Source organism: Dermacentor silvarum, chromosome 10, assembly GCF_013339745.2.
Source record: "Dermacentor silvarum isolate Dsil-2018 chromosome 10, BIME_Dsil_1.4, whole genome shotgun sequence".
In the NCBI taxonomy this organism is placed as follows: domain Eukaryota; kingdom Metazoa; phylum Arthropoda; class Arachnida; order Ixodida; family Ixodidae; genus Dermacentor; species Dermacentor silvarum.
Genome location: NC_051163.1, coordinates 34,885,019 through 34,901,619, shown reverse-complemented (window position 1 = coordinate 34,901,619; position 16,601 = coordinate 34,885,019). Strand labels below are relative to the sequence as shown.

The following is a 16,601-nucleotide window of genomic DNA, read 5'->3' as shown; positions in this document are numbered from 1 at the left end:
ACTCGCGCATATTCGTGCTGAACAGCCGGACAACTTTAGTACGACCACCTTCGTCCGCCTGCCGCCCAAAACCTTGACTTTCGCGGTCGTACGTGCGAGTTACACCAAGATGTCCTGCAGTGGGTGCGTCATGCATCTCAAAGAGCACAGTCGACATCAAGTAAGTTCTTGTGCGTTGGGAGCGTCTATGGAGGATTTTGACACGACGAAGATAATGCAGCGCTACCCCCAGGAGCTGCATGGTCTAGTTTTCCGTCCAGGAGGGTCCATAATTGGTCGGCGACGAATAGCGGCGTGGCTGGGGCGACGGGTACCGACGGCGCTGAGGTGACGGCGAGTGAGTGGGACGACTGTCATCCACGGATACGTGAGAGGTAGAAGGCATACGGCGAGGCGAGGGTCGGCATATGGGCGAGGAGACGGGGGAAAAGTAGCTCGAAAACGGCGATGTCCAGGATGTGCGGCAGTGGCGAGCGACGTGGCCAATGCGGTGGCAACGAAAGCAAATGGGCTTGTCGACGTTCGGAGTTCTCCACTCTGTAGGGCTGAGGTATCTGGGAGGGGCATACAGATTTCTAATTTGGGTGTAGGGCTCCACGATGCAAAAATATTGTTGCATTGGGCTTGTTTTCTTTTAGCCCCAGTGCACAGTGTTAACATTCAATAGACTGTGGACACTACTATACATATATAAAGGATTTATTTTAAATAGAGTAACTTTCAAATTAATCTAAATTAGAATAAACCAACTAATTTGTAGCTTGCACAGTTATAGCAAGCATGCGAACACACACCCTCGCTTATTGGGCACAACTTGAACGAAGCAGTTGCTCTTTTATTCCTGCAGTGCATCCTTTCAGGCAATCGGTGCACTTAAGTAATTTGAGAAATATACCTGATGGACAGCTTTGGTCAGCATGCACTTTATCACTTAAGCGTTGCAAAAAAGTTCCCAGTAAAAAAAAAATCCGAGGACACCTAAGCACTTCTTACACAAGTTGTGAATGCAAAAGCTTTAATGTCCGCTGAGTGGTCCTTCGAGTTAACTTGCGGGCAAGCGAGTGCATTCAGTGCAGTCGAGAGCTTGCTTGGACAAGGAACATGTGGATAACACAGGCTTGCGAGAACGGTGGTGATTTGGCGTCGTGGTGATGCCCTCTCCCCTAGCACAACACCTGGTGTGCTACTGCGGAAGCAGGTGTTCCCTTTCGCCCGTTCTGCTCTGTCAAGGTGCACTCGTGACCTGGCGTCGCAGCCAATGGGAATTTAGGTGCTGTTTCGCTGCTTCAGACGCTGGACGCCGGCTTTTTCGCCATATGAGCTATTTGACGCTCTCGCATCACAAAAATAAGTAAAGAGAAAGCAAAAGAAAGGGAGCAAGCACTATCAAAGTAATGCACGGAAGCGTGTGTCATTGCCAGCGTGACCACAAATCACTCGGAAACTGTTTTTGTGCTTCGTCGACCCACATACGACTGTAAAGCCGTACCAGAGACTGCAAATTTCGGCAGCCCACAGCGACAGGTGATGCATGGAACGTGCAGATGTGAGCTCCAACACCAAGATGCCGTCGTTTTCATGCTGTCGTCGTCATTTCATTGCTTTCGTGACATCGGCCATTTTTTTGCTGTCACCTCGTCGTCATATTTTCACGTGTTTACATTGTTGCTGTCACTTCGCTGCCATTACGTAGTCTTCGAGCCATCGTCGTCATAGCGTCGACGTCATTTCATCATTGTCATAGTTGACGTCACATTGTCATCACAAAATCGCCGTTATGACGTAGTGCTTGTTCCATTGTCATCAGTTGTTGATAGTGATTTCAGTGTCAACTCACTGCCGTCACGTCGTCATAGTGATTCCCCCTTCGGCATCCCTTTGTTGCCATTCCATCATCGACACGCCACCATTGTCTTTATCATTCTCCTCATACCGCTATCATCGTACTAATGTAATAATTTTAACATAATCCCGTCGGCATCACACAATTGTCGTCACTCGAGCGTCATCATCTCAGCGTCGTGATGAAGGCGTCCTCACAACATCGCCATCATACCACAGAACACCCATAATCATACTATGGCCGTTATGCCCTCATCACACTACCTTCATCACGCTATCGTCGTCACTCCAGCATTGTCGTCCCATGGTCGTCCCATGGTCGTGTAGATGTCGTTACAATATCGTCATACCATACTGTCGCAACGTCTTGCACACATTTGCGGTCTCTATATTTTTCAGAAATGCTTCGAGGCACATAGATAATCTTTTAGGGTGGTTTATGCCTTAATTATTTATGACAACGTTTGATAGACATAATGTGGGGCCAGATGTGTTCGAAGAACTAGAGACAGAAGCAGCAATCCTCAGAGGAACAAGAAGATATCTTTTCTGCTTCAGTCGAGCTCTTAAAGCCTACGCAAAAGAAAACTTTACATGAAAAGAAGCACATTAAGGGATTTAGCTTGGATATTGATGCTGTAAGTCAAGGATGACGCTATCAAATTTTAAAGAAACTTGTAATAAATTAAGCGGCAAGAATTATATTTATTTTATTACATGTAAGTTCAAGTTTTTCATTGTTGATATTTTTTGCAGCCTTGTTGGATTCATTGGACTTTCTGTACGATTAACAGCATGGGGTGCTATATTTTATTCACAACAATTTACGCTCATAAAATTGTAACCGTGTGTTTATTTAGTAAATTGAAGTTTGTATGGGTATTCTTATGAACATCGATACCTTCTAGAATATGACGAGGACGCGTTTACTGCAGGCAATATACAGGGTGCTCATTTTTAAGTTTTACGGAATTTTTAGAAATCACCTGTGGCAGGTAGCATAATTATTGTCATTGAGCTGGGTTATTCGATGAGGCGGACAATAGTAGCGCGAGAAATCGAACCACATATTTAGCTAATTAATAAAAACTCGCTAATTAACTTCTTAGTTAATTACTTTACGACACATAATGAAATTTACTAATTGTAGCCGGTGAGCTTGTCAGGTGTATCCACTTGGGATGAATTTCCAGAATGACACCAGTTTGGAGATATGCGCCATCAAAATCTCCGTAAAAATGCACTGTTGTTCCACTTACTTTTTTACCGAAGTGGCTCTTTTATACATTGAAGCACAAAAGTAACTGGAACGACCATGTATTTCGTCCTACACTTTGGGAAATAATATCTCGAAACTGGTGTCATCCTGGAAATTCATTTCAAGTGGACGCGTCTTGCAAACTTACCGGCTACAATTCGTAAATTGCAATGTATGTCGTAAAGAAATTAACTGAGAAGTTCATTAGTCAATTTTTGTTAATTAGTTGAATATGTGTTTCGATTTCTCGTGCTACTATTGTCCGCCTCTTCGAATAACCCAGCTCAACGATAAGAACTATGCTACCTGCCACGGGCGAATTTTTAAAAATTCCGTAAAAATGAAATCTGAACACCCTGTTATGGTGGCTACCCTGTATATTACGCGGCGAAGAAGTGGACAAGAATATAAATTATAATTATTAACGTAATACAAACAAGGGCAAAATTATCTGTCTTTAAAGTGCGCGTAGGTGCCGTGCAAGTTTGTGTGGGTGTTCTGTGCAGTGCACCTGCTCTACCGGTAAATTTAGGGACACCGCTGTGTGACGTGCTTTCGGCTCCCAATATCGCTTCTGTCACCTTCAACCAGCAGAAGCATAGCCTTTAAGACCCGCATTTTAAATTCAGAGGAAGCCATCCTATGCACCACGTTCCAAATCTACGCTTCAGAAAGTGACGTCCTCTGAATACAAATCTTAAAGGCTATGCTTATGTTCGTTGAATGCGACGAAAGTGATTTTGGGAGCCAGACATACGTCATAGACATCAAAGTTTAGGTGTTCAAATCATGAAGATGTCTATGGCGCCTTCCACCCCTGCAGATCCTGCGGAGTTTTATTCCTGATAAATGATGATGATAAAATCTATTTATTGAAGGATGGCTAAAGTTGTTCATTCATTCATTCATTCATTCAGTTATATAGGGTGGCGTCCTCTGGCGTTAAAGTGCGGGTCTTGAAGGCTATAGTTTTGGTGATTGAATGCGGCAGAAGCGATTTTAGGAGCCGAATACACGTCATAGACCTCGGGTTTTAGACACCACTATTCTAGTAGACTAGACACCGGCTATTACCTTCGACGCATTTAACTATAGCGAAAGCATAGCCACAGAGGGCAGCCAGTGGCAGCAACTGTTCGTCCCTTGAATGGTTGCATCGTCATCGAGGGCGCTACTTGCCACGTGACCTGCCGGCCGATTCCATGGGAGAAACGCGCCGCCTGCTCAACTTTCAAGCTGCTTGAAATCTAGGCGGTCTAGACTTCAAGTTGTGTCACATTTGGAGAGGTAAACCGGTGGGAAACATAAGGGGCAACCTCTTCAATTTGCAAGCTTTGAAATGCCCCGCCCAAAGCCCACGGTAAGTGATTTTTTTTTGTACCACGCGGTGTAAAAGAAGAGACGCGTGGTGTGCTTTCTCGTGGTCACGCCGGCATCGATGCTCGCGCCGCATAAGCGTTTTCGATGCTGTGAGTACAGAGGCAAAAACAAGCGGCTTATTCGTCGTGGAAATCTACTTCATGGACCGACAAGTTAGTGCTGTCGTATGTTCTTGCTTTGGGAATCGTCCAAAAATTTGAGCGCGTGGTTCGAAAATGGAATTTGCAAATCTTGCCTGGAACGCGGCGATATCGCACAACTTTGCCATGCTTTGGCAGCCTGGGGTTTTTACTATGAACTTTGCTGGCCGGTCGCCACGAGCACTACCGTGCACCGTGCATTAGGTGCACGTTAAAAGGCGAACCATTGGCGGTTTTAGCAAAATTGGATGGGAGCTGATTGATTGGTTGAGCCCGACGATTTTGCTCAACCACTGTCTTAAGGCAAAAGGCGAACTATCGCCGAAGTGGAACCTTTCAGAATACGTCCCCAGATCGTGGTTTCGGCACGTAATAACCCATTATATTTTCTACTAGCACAAAGGTGGCACGGCCGTTTCCCGCGTTTCGGGAGGTCGTTGTCCTTCGCGTGGGGGCCACCAGGGTTCGGAGCGTGTAAGACAGCGCGAAGTATTTTTGTGGTTTCCGTGAGCAGAAATTAATTACCGGTTTTATACGAGATTGCGCTGTGACTTTCCGCTCACGTTTTGATATAAACACTGACGTTTTCATTCGCTTGTGTCTGATGTTCAGACCATCAGGCGCGCTCGCTGTTCATTAACCTAGCACGTCAACCGCCTTTGCAGTGAGGGAGCTTTACATTTTGCGTACGCGAAGCTAGGGTACGCAGCCCGTCGGACGTACAGAAGAACCCCAAAAGGAGTGCCAAAGAACGCAAGCTGGACGTGGCGTTTTCTGTACACTCTTAAAAAACTGTCAGCCCTGTAAAGAGGGAAGTTCAGCAAAGCTGGCGTTATGGTGGGATTTGCTATGTTGAATTTGGCTACACAATGGTAAACCGACCCTTAAGGGTCGCTACGTTGCCGGCTCCGAGTAGCATAATGGGGCATTTTTGAACACTTAGACGATGGCTATAAAATGCCCGACTCTGAAAGAACTGGCTCGGCGTTCCTAGCGCGTTCCTCGCGCTTTTCGTACCGCAACGCGATTGTCGCCGGCTGTGGTGGCCCAACACGTGATAAAAACGTCACAGCACGGAGGATACGTCAGAGCGTGCGGTAGGTTTTAGTACTCCTCGTTGATTTTTTTTTTTTTCAGTCCCCATTCGAAACTATTGTTGTTTCCTTGAAATAAACAAAAACAAAACCAAGGAAAAAAAACCAAAAACAAGGAACAATATTTTTCCTTCCTGCATGTGAGCAGCTGCCGGCTGAGCGTGTACCGAATAAAAACTACCGGTAACCAAATGTCTCGGCCAATCTCGATTCTCCGTGATCTCATTGCAAGAGGTCACGTGTTGGGCCACCACTGCTGGCTACACGAAGCATTCGCTTGCCAATGCTAGCTGCGTGACGTAATGTTCCCTCCTATATTTTTCTGCCTCCGTGCTTTTCTACGACGTTCCCAGACAAGAGTCCTTGACAAAAGCTTCGTATAGACAACTGACGCTAACGCGAACTCCCCACTCCATTGACCGACTTTCTTTCGTACACCGCCAATGGTTAGTGCGCCTCATGCTCTCCCCCGCCAACGCGAGTATTGGACGGCGCGACTTATGTCAACCCCCCATCCCCCGTTCTCGGTTTCATCTGCACCCTCTCACAACATAAAATGCTTGAGCCAATGAGAGTTTTTTTCTACATGCGGACACGCCCATCGGAGACGGAGCCCTTAACAGCTTCGCTGTAAAAGTTTCCTTTTTTGAAAACTCGGCACTCGCTACGTTCCTGTCGAGAATGCTATGCCACGCTGATGATGCGCATGTCATTCATGGCCTGGAATGATTTCCCAGGCCAGGGATTTGTACACGCCCCCCCCCCCCCCCCCCCCTAGGAGGACCCCGACACCCCCCACAAAATCAAAATTCTGGATAAACCCCTGTACTGGGCGCGCAGCATCAAAGAATGGAAAGACGTGCAAGGTGACGATTATCATTTTGGGCCAAGATAAGCCTAAAGGGTGCAGTCTTTTAAGAGTGTACTCAAAATTGAACTCCCTACTACGACTTGTGACATGGTGCGCATCCTCTTTGGTGCTGCGGCTGCACTACAAAATCTGGTTGGAAAACATGTCATATCCCCAGTTTAAAAGCTGGTTGGTTGTTCCTGACCACGGAGTAAGATAAGACAGGAGCGCCGACTCCGCCGCCGCGCAACGCATTCGCTCGGGACAAAACGTGCAACGCAAATTATACATCTCGTAGCGCTATCTGTCGAGGCGCGTGGAAAACACTCAACAGCTTGCTTTCATGTGCGCATGCGCTGAGTGGCGGAGACCGGCGACGACGGTGGCGCAGAACGGGCAGCGCGGCACCCGCTGAGCGTGTCGTCTGCTACAAACGTGGACCGTCGGCCGTCTCAATTTGACAGCAATCAAACACAAAAAATATATGCGCACAAATAATAAAGCGCAAGTACTACAGTCGTCAGGGCGTGCGCGGAACAGACGACAAAACGGATAGGCAAGCAGAGTTCCCGCGCCTTTGCTCCTCTCCGCTGCAGAGTTTTTCTTAATTCGTAGCACCGTCTGGCGAACACGCTGTGAAGCAGGAGCCGGCGTTGCAGAATGTGTCCCTTCCAGACGAGCGGAGTCGGCGCTCCTGTCTTATCTTACTCCGTGTTCCTGACGCAAGTGTTACTTTCCGAGTATTGCTGACGTGATTTGCAAGAGAAGTTGCCATGATGTTCAGGTTTTAAAACCAGTAACACAGGCACATGTCGACTAATTAGACGGCAAAATGAACCATCTTAAGCACGTTTGATTGGAAAATATTTTTTGCTCATGCACAGAACACTTTTGTAAATGGTCAGTTGCCTTTGAACCTTGCTGTTTTGGCTCGCGTGTTATTGGACCGCAGTCATAAAAGCAGTTTCATCGATAGTGTAGACGTGACTTATCTAGCTTGCCAACTTATTGACTCCCCGGAATTGGGTGGATCCAAGGTAGCTTCCAGGGTGGTATCGGCACATGCTAAATACGGTCAAGGCTTCTCCACCTAATAAGTAGTCTGAATGAATAAAAACTCATAATTTTATTAGTGACATTCCTTAAGATGTTGCCTACTAAATTTTTTGACATTACGATGGGCAAACTGTGTTTGCTGCAGCAATCATAATCGTGGCACTTACTATATTTTAAAAACAGTTTTAGCTGTGACTTCACATATAACCCTCAACTGTGGCACGGGTAGCAGCCAGTCAGCATCTGCTGATTGACCACAAGTGATTGACCATTCCTGGATTCACTTAAGCTAGGGCTGGTAACAAATTAGAACTTCAACACGTGTTCAAGTGACCCGCCGGGGTAGCTCAGTCAGCTAAGGCGTTGCGCTGCTGAGCTCGAGATCGCGGGATCGAATCCCGGCCGCGGCGGCCGCATTTCGATGGAGGCGAAATGCAAAAACGCTCGTGTGCTTGCGTTGTAGTGCACGTTAAAGAACCCCAGGTGGTCGAAATTATTCCGGAGCCCTCCACTACGGCGTGCCTCATAATCAGAACTGGTTTTGGCACGTAAAACCCCAGAAAGAAGAAGAAGAAGAACACGTGTTCAAGTGATGACTAGTTGGCATTATACGTGAGTAGTTCCTTGCCTTGGATTTACTTGAGTATTGCTTGCTTTTTTTTTTTTTTTTGTTTATTAGAAGCCTCAGGCCCCACAGAAGATGGCACCCGCCAAGAGGAAAAAGAGCAATGCAAGTGTCGCTAGCTCGGCGCCTTCTCTCAAGAAACTAAAGACTGAGAAAGGTGACAAGTTCAAATCTTGTTTGTGTGCTGCTTTCTTATGGGGCCAATCACTTACTCTCATCACTACATGTTGCTTGGTTAGTTGGTTCATACTTACCATGGTGTAACGGGATCCAGGATAAAGTTAAGTAAAACCAGGAGACGCTGGCAACCTGGAGTGGCTAACAGGTGCAAGGTACCTGTTTTCTTGGCAACGCAGAATTTGGCTGGCTTGTGCCTATGCATTGCAGCACAGAAGAAGCTGCCCTGTGTGCGAAAAAGCCTGCTAGGCCATACGTTGCCTGCGGCGTCGCGTGGTGTAGAAAATTCCACTCGCTTGCTGTTGGGTGCAAATGGTCCAGACAGGCTACTGTGTTTGCCCCTTAAGGTGCTTCTGCATGCAGTTGTGTATGCCAGGATACTGCATCAAAAGCACTGATGACAACATTGATATTTAAAACATCTCGGATACTTCTTGAAACACTTCTCATTGGACCTGCACTACAAATTTGAATGTGTTCAGCGTTTTAGTGAAACAAATTGGAATGTAGACGGCTGAATGCTTGCTCTCGGAGTAGGTTTCCTGTCGTGTAGTAGATTCACTTTAATCGTCTTTCAGTGTTTTACATCGGGCATCTTTTTCGAGGGGCTGGATAAGTACTTACCAAATACGCTAGACATGGGAAGAGTTGATCCTTTGTCTAATGTGCCTGTAGCCAGTTATTGCATGGAATTCACGCACTGTAAGCTTGACAAAACTCGCTGAAGAATTGAAAATTCCTAATCCGTTCAGACGCTGCGGGCTTTTTGTGGTTATGAAGATGCAATAAATGCGGCGATACTAAATTTTCAGTAGACAGAATTGGGGGCCGGAAGGGGTTAATGACGGGGCTCAGGAGCACAAGCTTTCTGTCAAGAGCAAGACTGGTACACATTTTCCTATACACTATAGTTCCTGCATATGCGTCAAATCTTTCTAACATCCACGTATCCGGTAGAAGCAAGGACGCTTTGCCATGCAAGTTAATGGATGCATATAATGTAAAAAATACACGTTTGTATCAGCGATACACCTGTGGATTTCGTAGCACTGAACATCAATTCTTTGATTGTGTTACAATAAGCTTGTATTTTTGCCATTTCAATTTTGTGGTTTGCTTCCGGTTTGCCAATGCATTTGCACCCACTGGCACCTTTTCTATAAACGTGAATCTGCCTGCTAGGACGGCTTAGTTGCCTGTGACTTTTTGCTGACATGGCCTTACATTGCTTTATTTCACGTTCCCCTACAGCGTGATACGTATGACCTGGTTTTGGAGGAATACTGACCAACAATTTCAATATTATAGGAATTGTGCCACAGGCTTTTTTATGCGTAAGACACTTGGAAAGTTTAATGGTTGGTAAATATGAGATATCTTCATTTTATGCTAAAATTGGCCTCGGGACAACAGGCCTGGCATCGTCGACGTCATCTGAAGGCATTGTACAGATCTGCATTTGCTGACGTGTAGAAATAAGGGCTAGCCCCCATATTCTAGAATGTTCCTTCTCTCTGCACTGTAGATAGCAGCACCACCCCTTGACATTAGTGGTCGATGCGCTTTTATGGTCATCCACGCCGATTCTTCAAAAGTGTAGGGTGTTCATCAGTCAAAGGGTAGTGCTGTGCTCAACTTGGTGGAATGGAGGAAGAGCATAGCCAAGGATCGTTTTATAATGCGGGGGTAGGTATGATGTTACCATTAAAAAAGGTAACATCAATCCACACAAGTTTGACAAAGTGCAACACATATTAGCATAAATGTCTAATTTCCTTAGTGGAGCTTATGTGGAGCAAGATTAAGAGCGTAAATGCGGCTGGACCACGAGAGCCTTACGATATAATTGCATAAATGCCCTTTGCAGTGGAGGTGTCCGTTAGACGCCGTGATAGCCCTGGACACGTCTACACCGTTGGCCAAGGCGATGTTGGCCAGCTCGGACTGGGTCCAGATGTCATGGAGGTAGCGCGGCCCGCTCTGGTTGCTGACTTGAAGGATGTCGTCGATGTTGTGGCCGGCGGGATGCACACCTTGTGCCTTACAGCTGACGGCAAGGTGAGATTTGTTCAGATGATGCTGCGGAAGTGGAGGTACATTTTTGGGCATCACATTCAGGATGCGGAAACTTTTTTGTTAGCAAAGTTGCGGACACTTCACTCACGCAGGGGCGCAACAGCTGCGGCAATTGCGCCATTTTGATACAATTTAGTATTTTTGCGCTGAGCCGCGCCAAAACCGTGATATATTGTAACAGATACGAAAGGCAGGCACAAAGAGAGAGAAGACGAAGAGAACAAAGAGCTCAAGAGGCCGGATTGCGCTACGATCACGCTCCGATCGCACAGGAGGCGAGCTATTACGTAAGTGAGTTCGCCCAGGCGGTCCACAACTACAAATGGGCCTGAATATTGTGACAAGAGCTTTTGGCACAATATTCAGGCCCATTTGTGCCTGCCTTTCGTATCCGTTACAATATGTTAAAATTGCGTCACGCTGCGCCAAAACGCCCGACCAGCCGCGAAATTTCTCGGTTACACTAGTTTTAGCGGGAAACAAAGGCCGCGTTGGCAACCTGCAGCTTGGGCATCTCCATCCGATCCAGTAGCGCAGACGAGATTACTGGCCACCCTTCTCGTCCATTCTAGCCAACCTAACGAGATCCAAACACATGCCCAGACAAGACGTTGGCGTGTTTGGTGGTGCGTGCCGAAAAATATTTTCGCTGCTGGTTGCAGTGTGGCATGTTTTACAGTAGAACCTCGATGATACGTTCCCGCTTAATACGATTACCTGGCTCCTACGTTTCCAATTGAAAAATAAACATAACCCCATAGAGGAATGTGTTAATACGTTCCGGTTAATACGTTCCCGGAAAATGTGATTATTCGGCAGCAACGTTCAGCATTGTGACAAACTGCAGTCGTATGATACGTTTTGCAGCGAAAAATTATCATTCAGGTGTGCGAAAAGGCCGCTCTCATGTGCTTGTGAAGTGCTAAATGGCAGACGGCCGTCGTGCGGCTTCTCTGCAGTGCTCAATTCCCCCTCCACAACTTCTCTGCATTGCTCGTTCGCCCGAAGTGAAGCGCGGCAGCAGCGGCAAGCGAATTGACCTTCGCGCTACCTCGCCCCTTGCTTCAACGCGTACTACTAAGCGGCCAAAACAGGCGGACGCCGCGCGTGCGGCGCTACGGCTTCGCCGAAGCCCTTGATGGCCTGGAAGCCTTACAAAGCTTCTTTCGCACGAAAGAGTACGAAAATGCGGACAAGGGTCTGCAATGTGTGCAAAAGGAGTTGTTCCTGTCCAAGGGTGTGACACCCCAGCAGAAAATACAGCCAAATCTCGATAATTCGAACTCGAAGGGGCCCGAAAATTTGTTCGAAATTAAAGGAGTTATTTTTGACGTATTTGTGCACCATAGCGCTACGTACGAACGGTGCGAGTCGTGAAATATCGCGGCGTGCAAGCACATAGCGAGCGAGGGCCACGAAACTGCCCACGCCGGCCAACGCTTGCATCCCGATAGCGCCTCTTCCTCTTCACAACCACAATCTCTCTCTCTCTCGCATCCCGATAACGGCAGTAAACGAAACTTCAGGGAGCGGGCGGCGCCGACACGGAGATGCGCGCGCGCGGAGATCGTCGAAGGTGAGGGAGGAGGGCGGCAGGGAAGCGCGTTGGCTTCAGCAACCCCGTCGCTTCGGTGGCTCCCCTCGCCTTCCCTCTCAACTCTCTTGTAGCTCCCTCACCTTCGATTGTCTCCGTGCGCGCCAGCCGGCCGCCGCTCCCGCTCCCCGCAGTTTCGTTTTCTGCCGTTGAAGCGAGCGTTGGCTGGCGTGGGCAGTTTCGTTGGCTGGACTGGGCCTCCGCGTTGCTTCCCTCTGCGCCGCAGCGTTGGCTGAGACGTCGGCACGCACACGCGTGTTGCGGAGTGACGCAGAAATGGCGACCTTACCATTTGAGAGGAAATTTTCGCCACGCTATTTTTTCTTTCTTTTTTATTTCTCCGCGCGGCATTGAGGGGTCTCTCCTAAGCTTTTGCTTTATGGCGGTGTCGGAGCAATGCCAGTCGGAGGCGCCGCCATATGATTTGGCAGGCTGCTGAGAGCATTGTCGGTGCGTGGTTATGTTCGGATTAACTGTCCCAAATGCTTTCGCCTTCGAATTACCGAGCGTTCTCGCCCATTGAAATACACATAACTGTGACGGGACCACAGCGTCAGTTCGAATTAACGAGATTCAACTGCAACTATGTTTTGCAAGAAATAAATGTTTTCTGCCCTTGCACCTCAATATGGGCTTGTCAGCTTCAATTTTTACTGGATTCGGATCGTACGTTTTCCCGGATCATACGTTTATTTTCTGCATATTTTTTGAAAACATGAACGAGGTTCTACTGTATATGCAGTAAAATCTCGCGGAGACAAGGAGTGCGCGTTGCTTGCAGTAACGAAAGCTACTTCACCATTGCCACGTTGACTCAACAAGATCTCGCCGTATCCGTGCACGCTGTCCCGAGTGGAGCGGTTACGAATGTTCCACGGGGAAACTCACTTGTACGGTACAGCAAGCGACCCGGCACTGACGGCGTGAGCTTTGTAGGCGACGCAATGCACAAAACTTGCAAGGGTTCAGTTCCATGCGGCAACAGGCACCACATTAATGAAATGGTGCGGATTTTCGCTGTACACCGCCGAAACGCCAAAAGATCGTCAAACAGTCGCTGCATGTTTCGACTATCACGGGAACGTCACGACGCATCGTCGGGGGAAAAAAAAAAACGAAAGGCAACCACTCGCGAAGAAATGCATGTGTAGTTTCCACATGTTTGACGGAAAAAGTTGCGTGCAGTGCACTGCTGAGGCGCGATTGAGGTCGTTGTTCGGAGCGCGCATTCAATTTTGCCGGGCGCAGCCTAGGTCAACCGTGCACGACGAAACTAAACGTGCACTCCGAACAACCATCTCCGATGGCGCTCCTGCCATCACCTACGCTGCTGATGTGAATTACCGTATATACTCGCGTAAAGGACACACTTTTTTTCCCCCAGAAATCCAATGCAAAGTTGGCGGGTGCATTTATTATGTGGGGTAAATTTTATGGCGTTTTATGAGTAAGCATTCTTTGTGGAACTGCTCCAAATTTGGGATTTAGTGGTCCAAAAATTGCTCCAAATCCTATTTAAGCTGTTGCACAACTGCTGACACATAATTCATGTTTGTGAGCACGCGCGTCATCTCTCCTAGTCCGGCCATAGCTGCGCATGGATGTCAGCCCGGCGAAGCGCAAACACCACCTGCTTGCCCTTTCTTGGAGGTTATCTGTGGCAGGTGCAAAGCTGAGATGATCAACGCTTCATGTGTGCTGTCTACCTGTAAGTTTAGTGCTAGAGGTCGCATAATCTCTAGTTTTGGAGGTGTATTAAAGTGAGAGGCAGACGAAGCATTTGCTCCCCTCTGCCTGCTCTTTCATAATACCGTATTTACTCGTATAATGAACGGACTTTTTTCCCCAAAAATTATGCGCAAGGTTGGAGGGTGCATTCATTATGTGGGGTAAAATTTTTAGTGTTCTTTTTTCTTTTTTGCTGCCACCTCTAAAAACGTTGCAGTTTCATCCAAAAGGCGAACCATCGATTGCGATACCAAATGCATAGACAGCTACATGAAGTAAGGATAATAGTTTTATTGGCCGTATAAACTTGCAAACATTCGCTAACTATGTATATCAACAAACGTGGTGTCATTACACAGAGGCAAACATTGCGAGATCTCACACATGCTCTTGGGACAAAGGAACGACAACACAGTAGTGCAAACAATCACAAGGGCATTTATTGCATTTTTCATACACTAATGCATGCTGGCTGGATTGCTACCCATAGAACATTCACATGGGCTTGAGACAAATCAAGGAAGTGCAACTCGCCGCGAACGGATAGCGAGTGAATATGTTCGCCCCATGCTATCACACAAACACCTAGTCGTTCACGCGTAAGGTCACGCGAACGGTGGCGAGTTCGAACAATCCGTGTTCGTCCATATCGGTGTCCTGCTGATTGCCGACCCCAACGGCAAAAGGAAGCGCCTTCTTCCTTTTGCGAAGGCTCTTCTTTTGCGCCCAAGTAACCCCGCTGTTAGGTGGCGTTAGCAGCGCAACACTCGCGCTATCTGCTGCAACCACACCGACCTTTGTCGCCGTATAGCCACGCAGCGAAGCAGGATTACAGGAGACGGGAGCTATGCGGGGACAACATCAGGGGATGCGCGAGAGTCGCGCATCCCCACAACTTGAACACATCACACTCTATGACCACGGACACTCACTGTTAAAACGTTGGCGTGAGGAAGTGCGGCAGCAACAACATGTGAAGTGACCTTCGTACTGTGTATTGCTTCAACACAAACTAAGCGGCGAGAACGAAGCACGCACAAAGGTGTAAGCCGCCATCCCACTTAGGCTCGGCTCCCGATGCAGATTGCCTTTAAGATGGGGCACACAAGGCCGCGCCATGCGTGGTTGATGCGTGGCCCCCTCCCCTCACCCTGGCGCCATGCGCGTGACGGAATACGGTGTTTCCTCCTTCGAACGTGGGAGATTGAGGCGCGATTGTCGGTGCCGAAGGCGAGATGCACTTGGAGTGTTCATATACAGTTAAACCTGGACATAACAAAAGTAAAAAATTCCCGAAAAACTTCGTTATAAAGAGGATTTCGTTATATCTAAGTTCAGCACGAAAGTTCGAAGAAAAAAAAACGCTTACCGTATTTACTCGATTCGAACGCGCCCTGGATTGTAACGCGCACCCATTTTCCGTGACCAAAAGAAAGGAAGAAAATCCTTTACAGTACCGTGCACCTCATGCTTTAGAATCGCTCATCCTTGGAATGTCACACCAGGTACTGGATGCGTGGACACGTCTCGTTTTGCACAAGCACGAGGCGTCGGAAACGAAGAGCGAGTGACACAATGGCGTTGTAGTAGGGAGCTTTAATGTAGGCTCCCTGGGTTGTAGCGTCGTATAGTCTCGCCTAGTGTCAGGTTAGTGAAGTGAAGCGCAGAGGCACAGTAACCAAAGAGTGGTGCTGCCAGTGCGTTGAAAAAAAAATTTTTTTCCCCTTCAGCTACATCAACTGGAAAAGGAGAGTGCCGGCTTGGCGGGCTAGGCCAGCTGCAGCAAGCGGTGGGATCAGGTTTGAATGAAGGGAGGGGGAAGGTCACGCCCACGGCGGCAAGTTAGCCGGGTTGAGGGATGCAGGCCTGCCTCGCTCGCACGCACAGGTGTGCTCGTTCTCGCCTCGCAGCCACCGTGAATTCGAGCGCGCCAAGCGCGGCACTGCCGCTTCGCATTCCGTCGCGGCGGAGAAGGTGCTTTCGGTTGCTGCTCACGCCAAAATGACAAAATTTGGGGTGAAATCTCTAGGTTGTTGTCGGGGAAAATTCGTAATTTCGAGGGGGGTCTCCCGCTGGCACTTCGTTAGGTAGAGGTATCAAATACAGGTGCTTCTATGGAGTAACGGCGGGGAATAGAAAAACTTCATTATATCCAGGAATTCGTTATATGGAGGTTTGTTATAAGCAGGTTTAACTGTACAGTAAAATCTCGGTGATACGAATCTCGCGGGGTCGCGTGAAATATTCGTATCACCTGAAATTCGTATTGTCAAAACATGCACAATATCAAGAAAAATGAATTTATTTTTACCAGAAAACATTTCTAATAGTGGAATCCCATTGATACCTTCCTCGCTGCTGCGTTTTCCTGGCTGCTACGTCGCGTTTTCGCGGTCCCGACCTAAATCCCATTGACTTGCATGTATAGTCATATCTCAATAATTCGAACTCGAAGGGGCCCAAATATTTTGTCCGAATTAAAAGAACTTATTTTTAACTATTCGTGCACCATAGCCCGGCATACGAACGGTGCGATTTGTGAAATATCGTGGCGCGCAAGCACATATCGAGCGAGGGCCACAACTGCCCACGTCGGCCAACGCTCGCTTCCCGATAACGGCGGCGCAGGCACGGCGAGAGAGAGAGAGATTGTAGTTGTGAAGAGGAAGAGGCGACAGGCGCGTGCAGGGACCCTCGCAGGTGAGGGAGGAGGGCGGCAGGGAAGCGGACTTGGCCTCGGCAACTCTGTCGCTTCGGTGGCTTCCCTGGCCCTCCTTCTCA

At 48.0% G+C, this 16,601-nt stretch overlaps 1 protein-coding gene across 1 annotated transcript in view; it reads left to right on the top strand.

The window, feature by feature from the left end:
• The first annotated feature begins 4,270 nt into the window (after positions 1–4,270).
• Positions 4,271–16,601, top strand: part of LOC119465954 (regulator of chromosome condensation) — a 28,452-nt gene continuing 16,121 nt past the window's right edge. Inside the window, exons 1-3 of the mRNA XM_037726435.2 lie at positions 4,271–4,460; positions 8,300–8,402; positions 10,290–10,480. Coding sequence (XP_037582363.1) covers positions 4,440–4,460; positions 8,300–8,402; positions 10,290–10,480 — 315 coding nt within the window. The 5' untranslated portion in view covers positions 4,271–4,439. The remainder of the gene's footprint in view (positions 4,461–8,299; positions 8,403–10,289; positions 10,481–16,601) is intronic.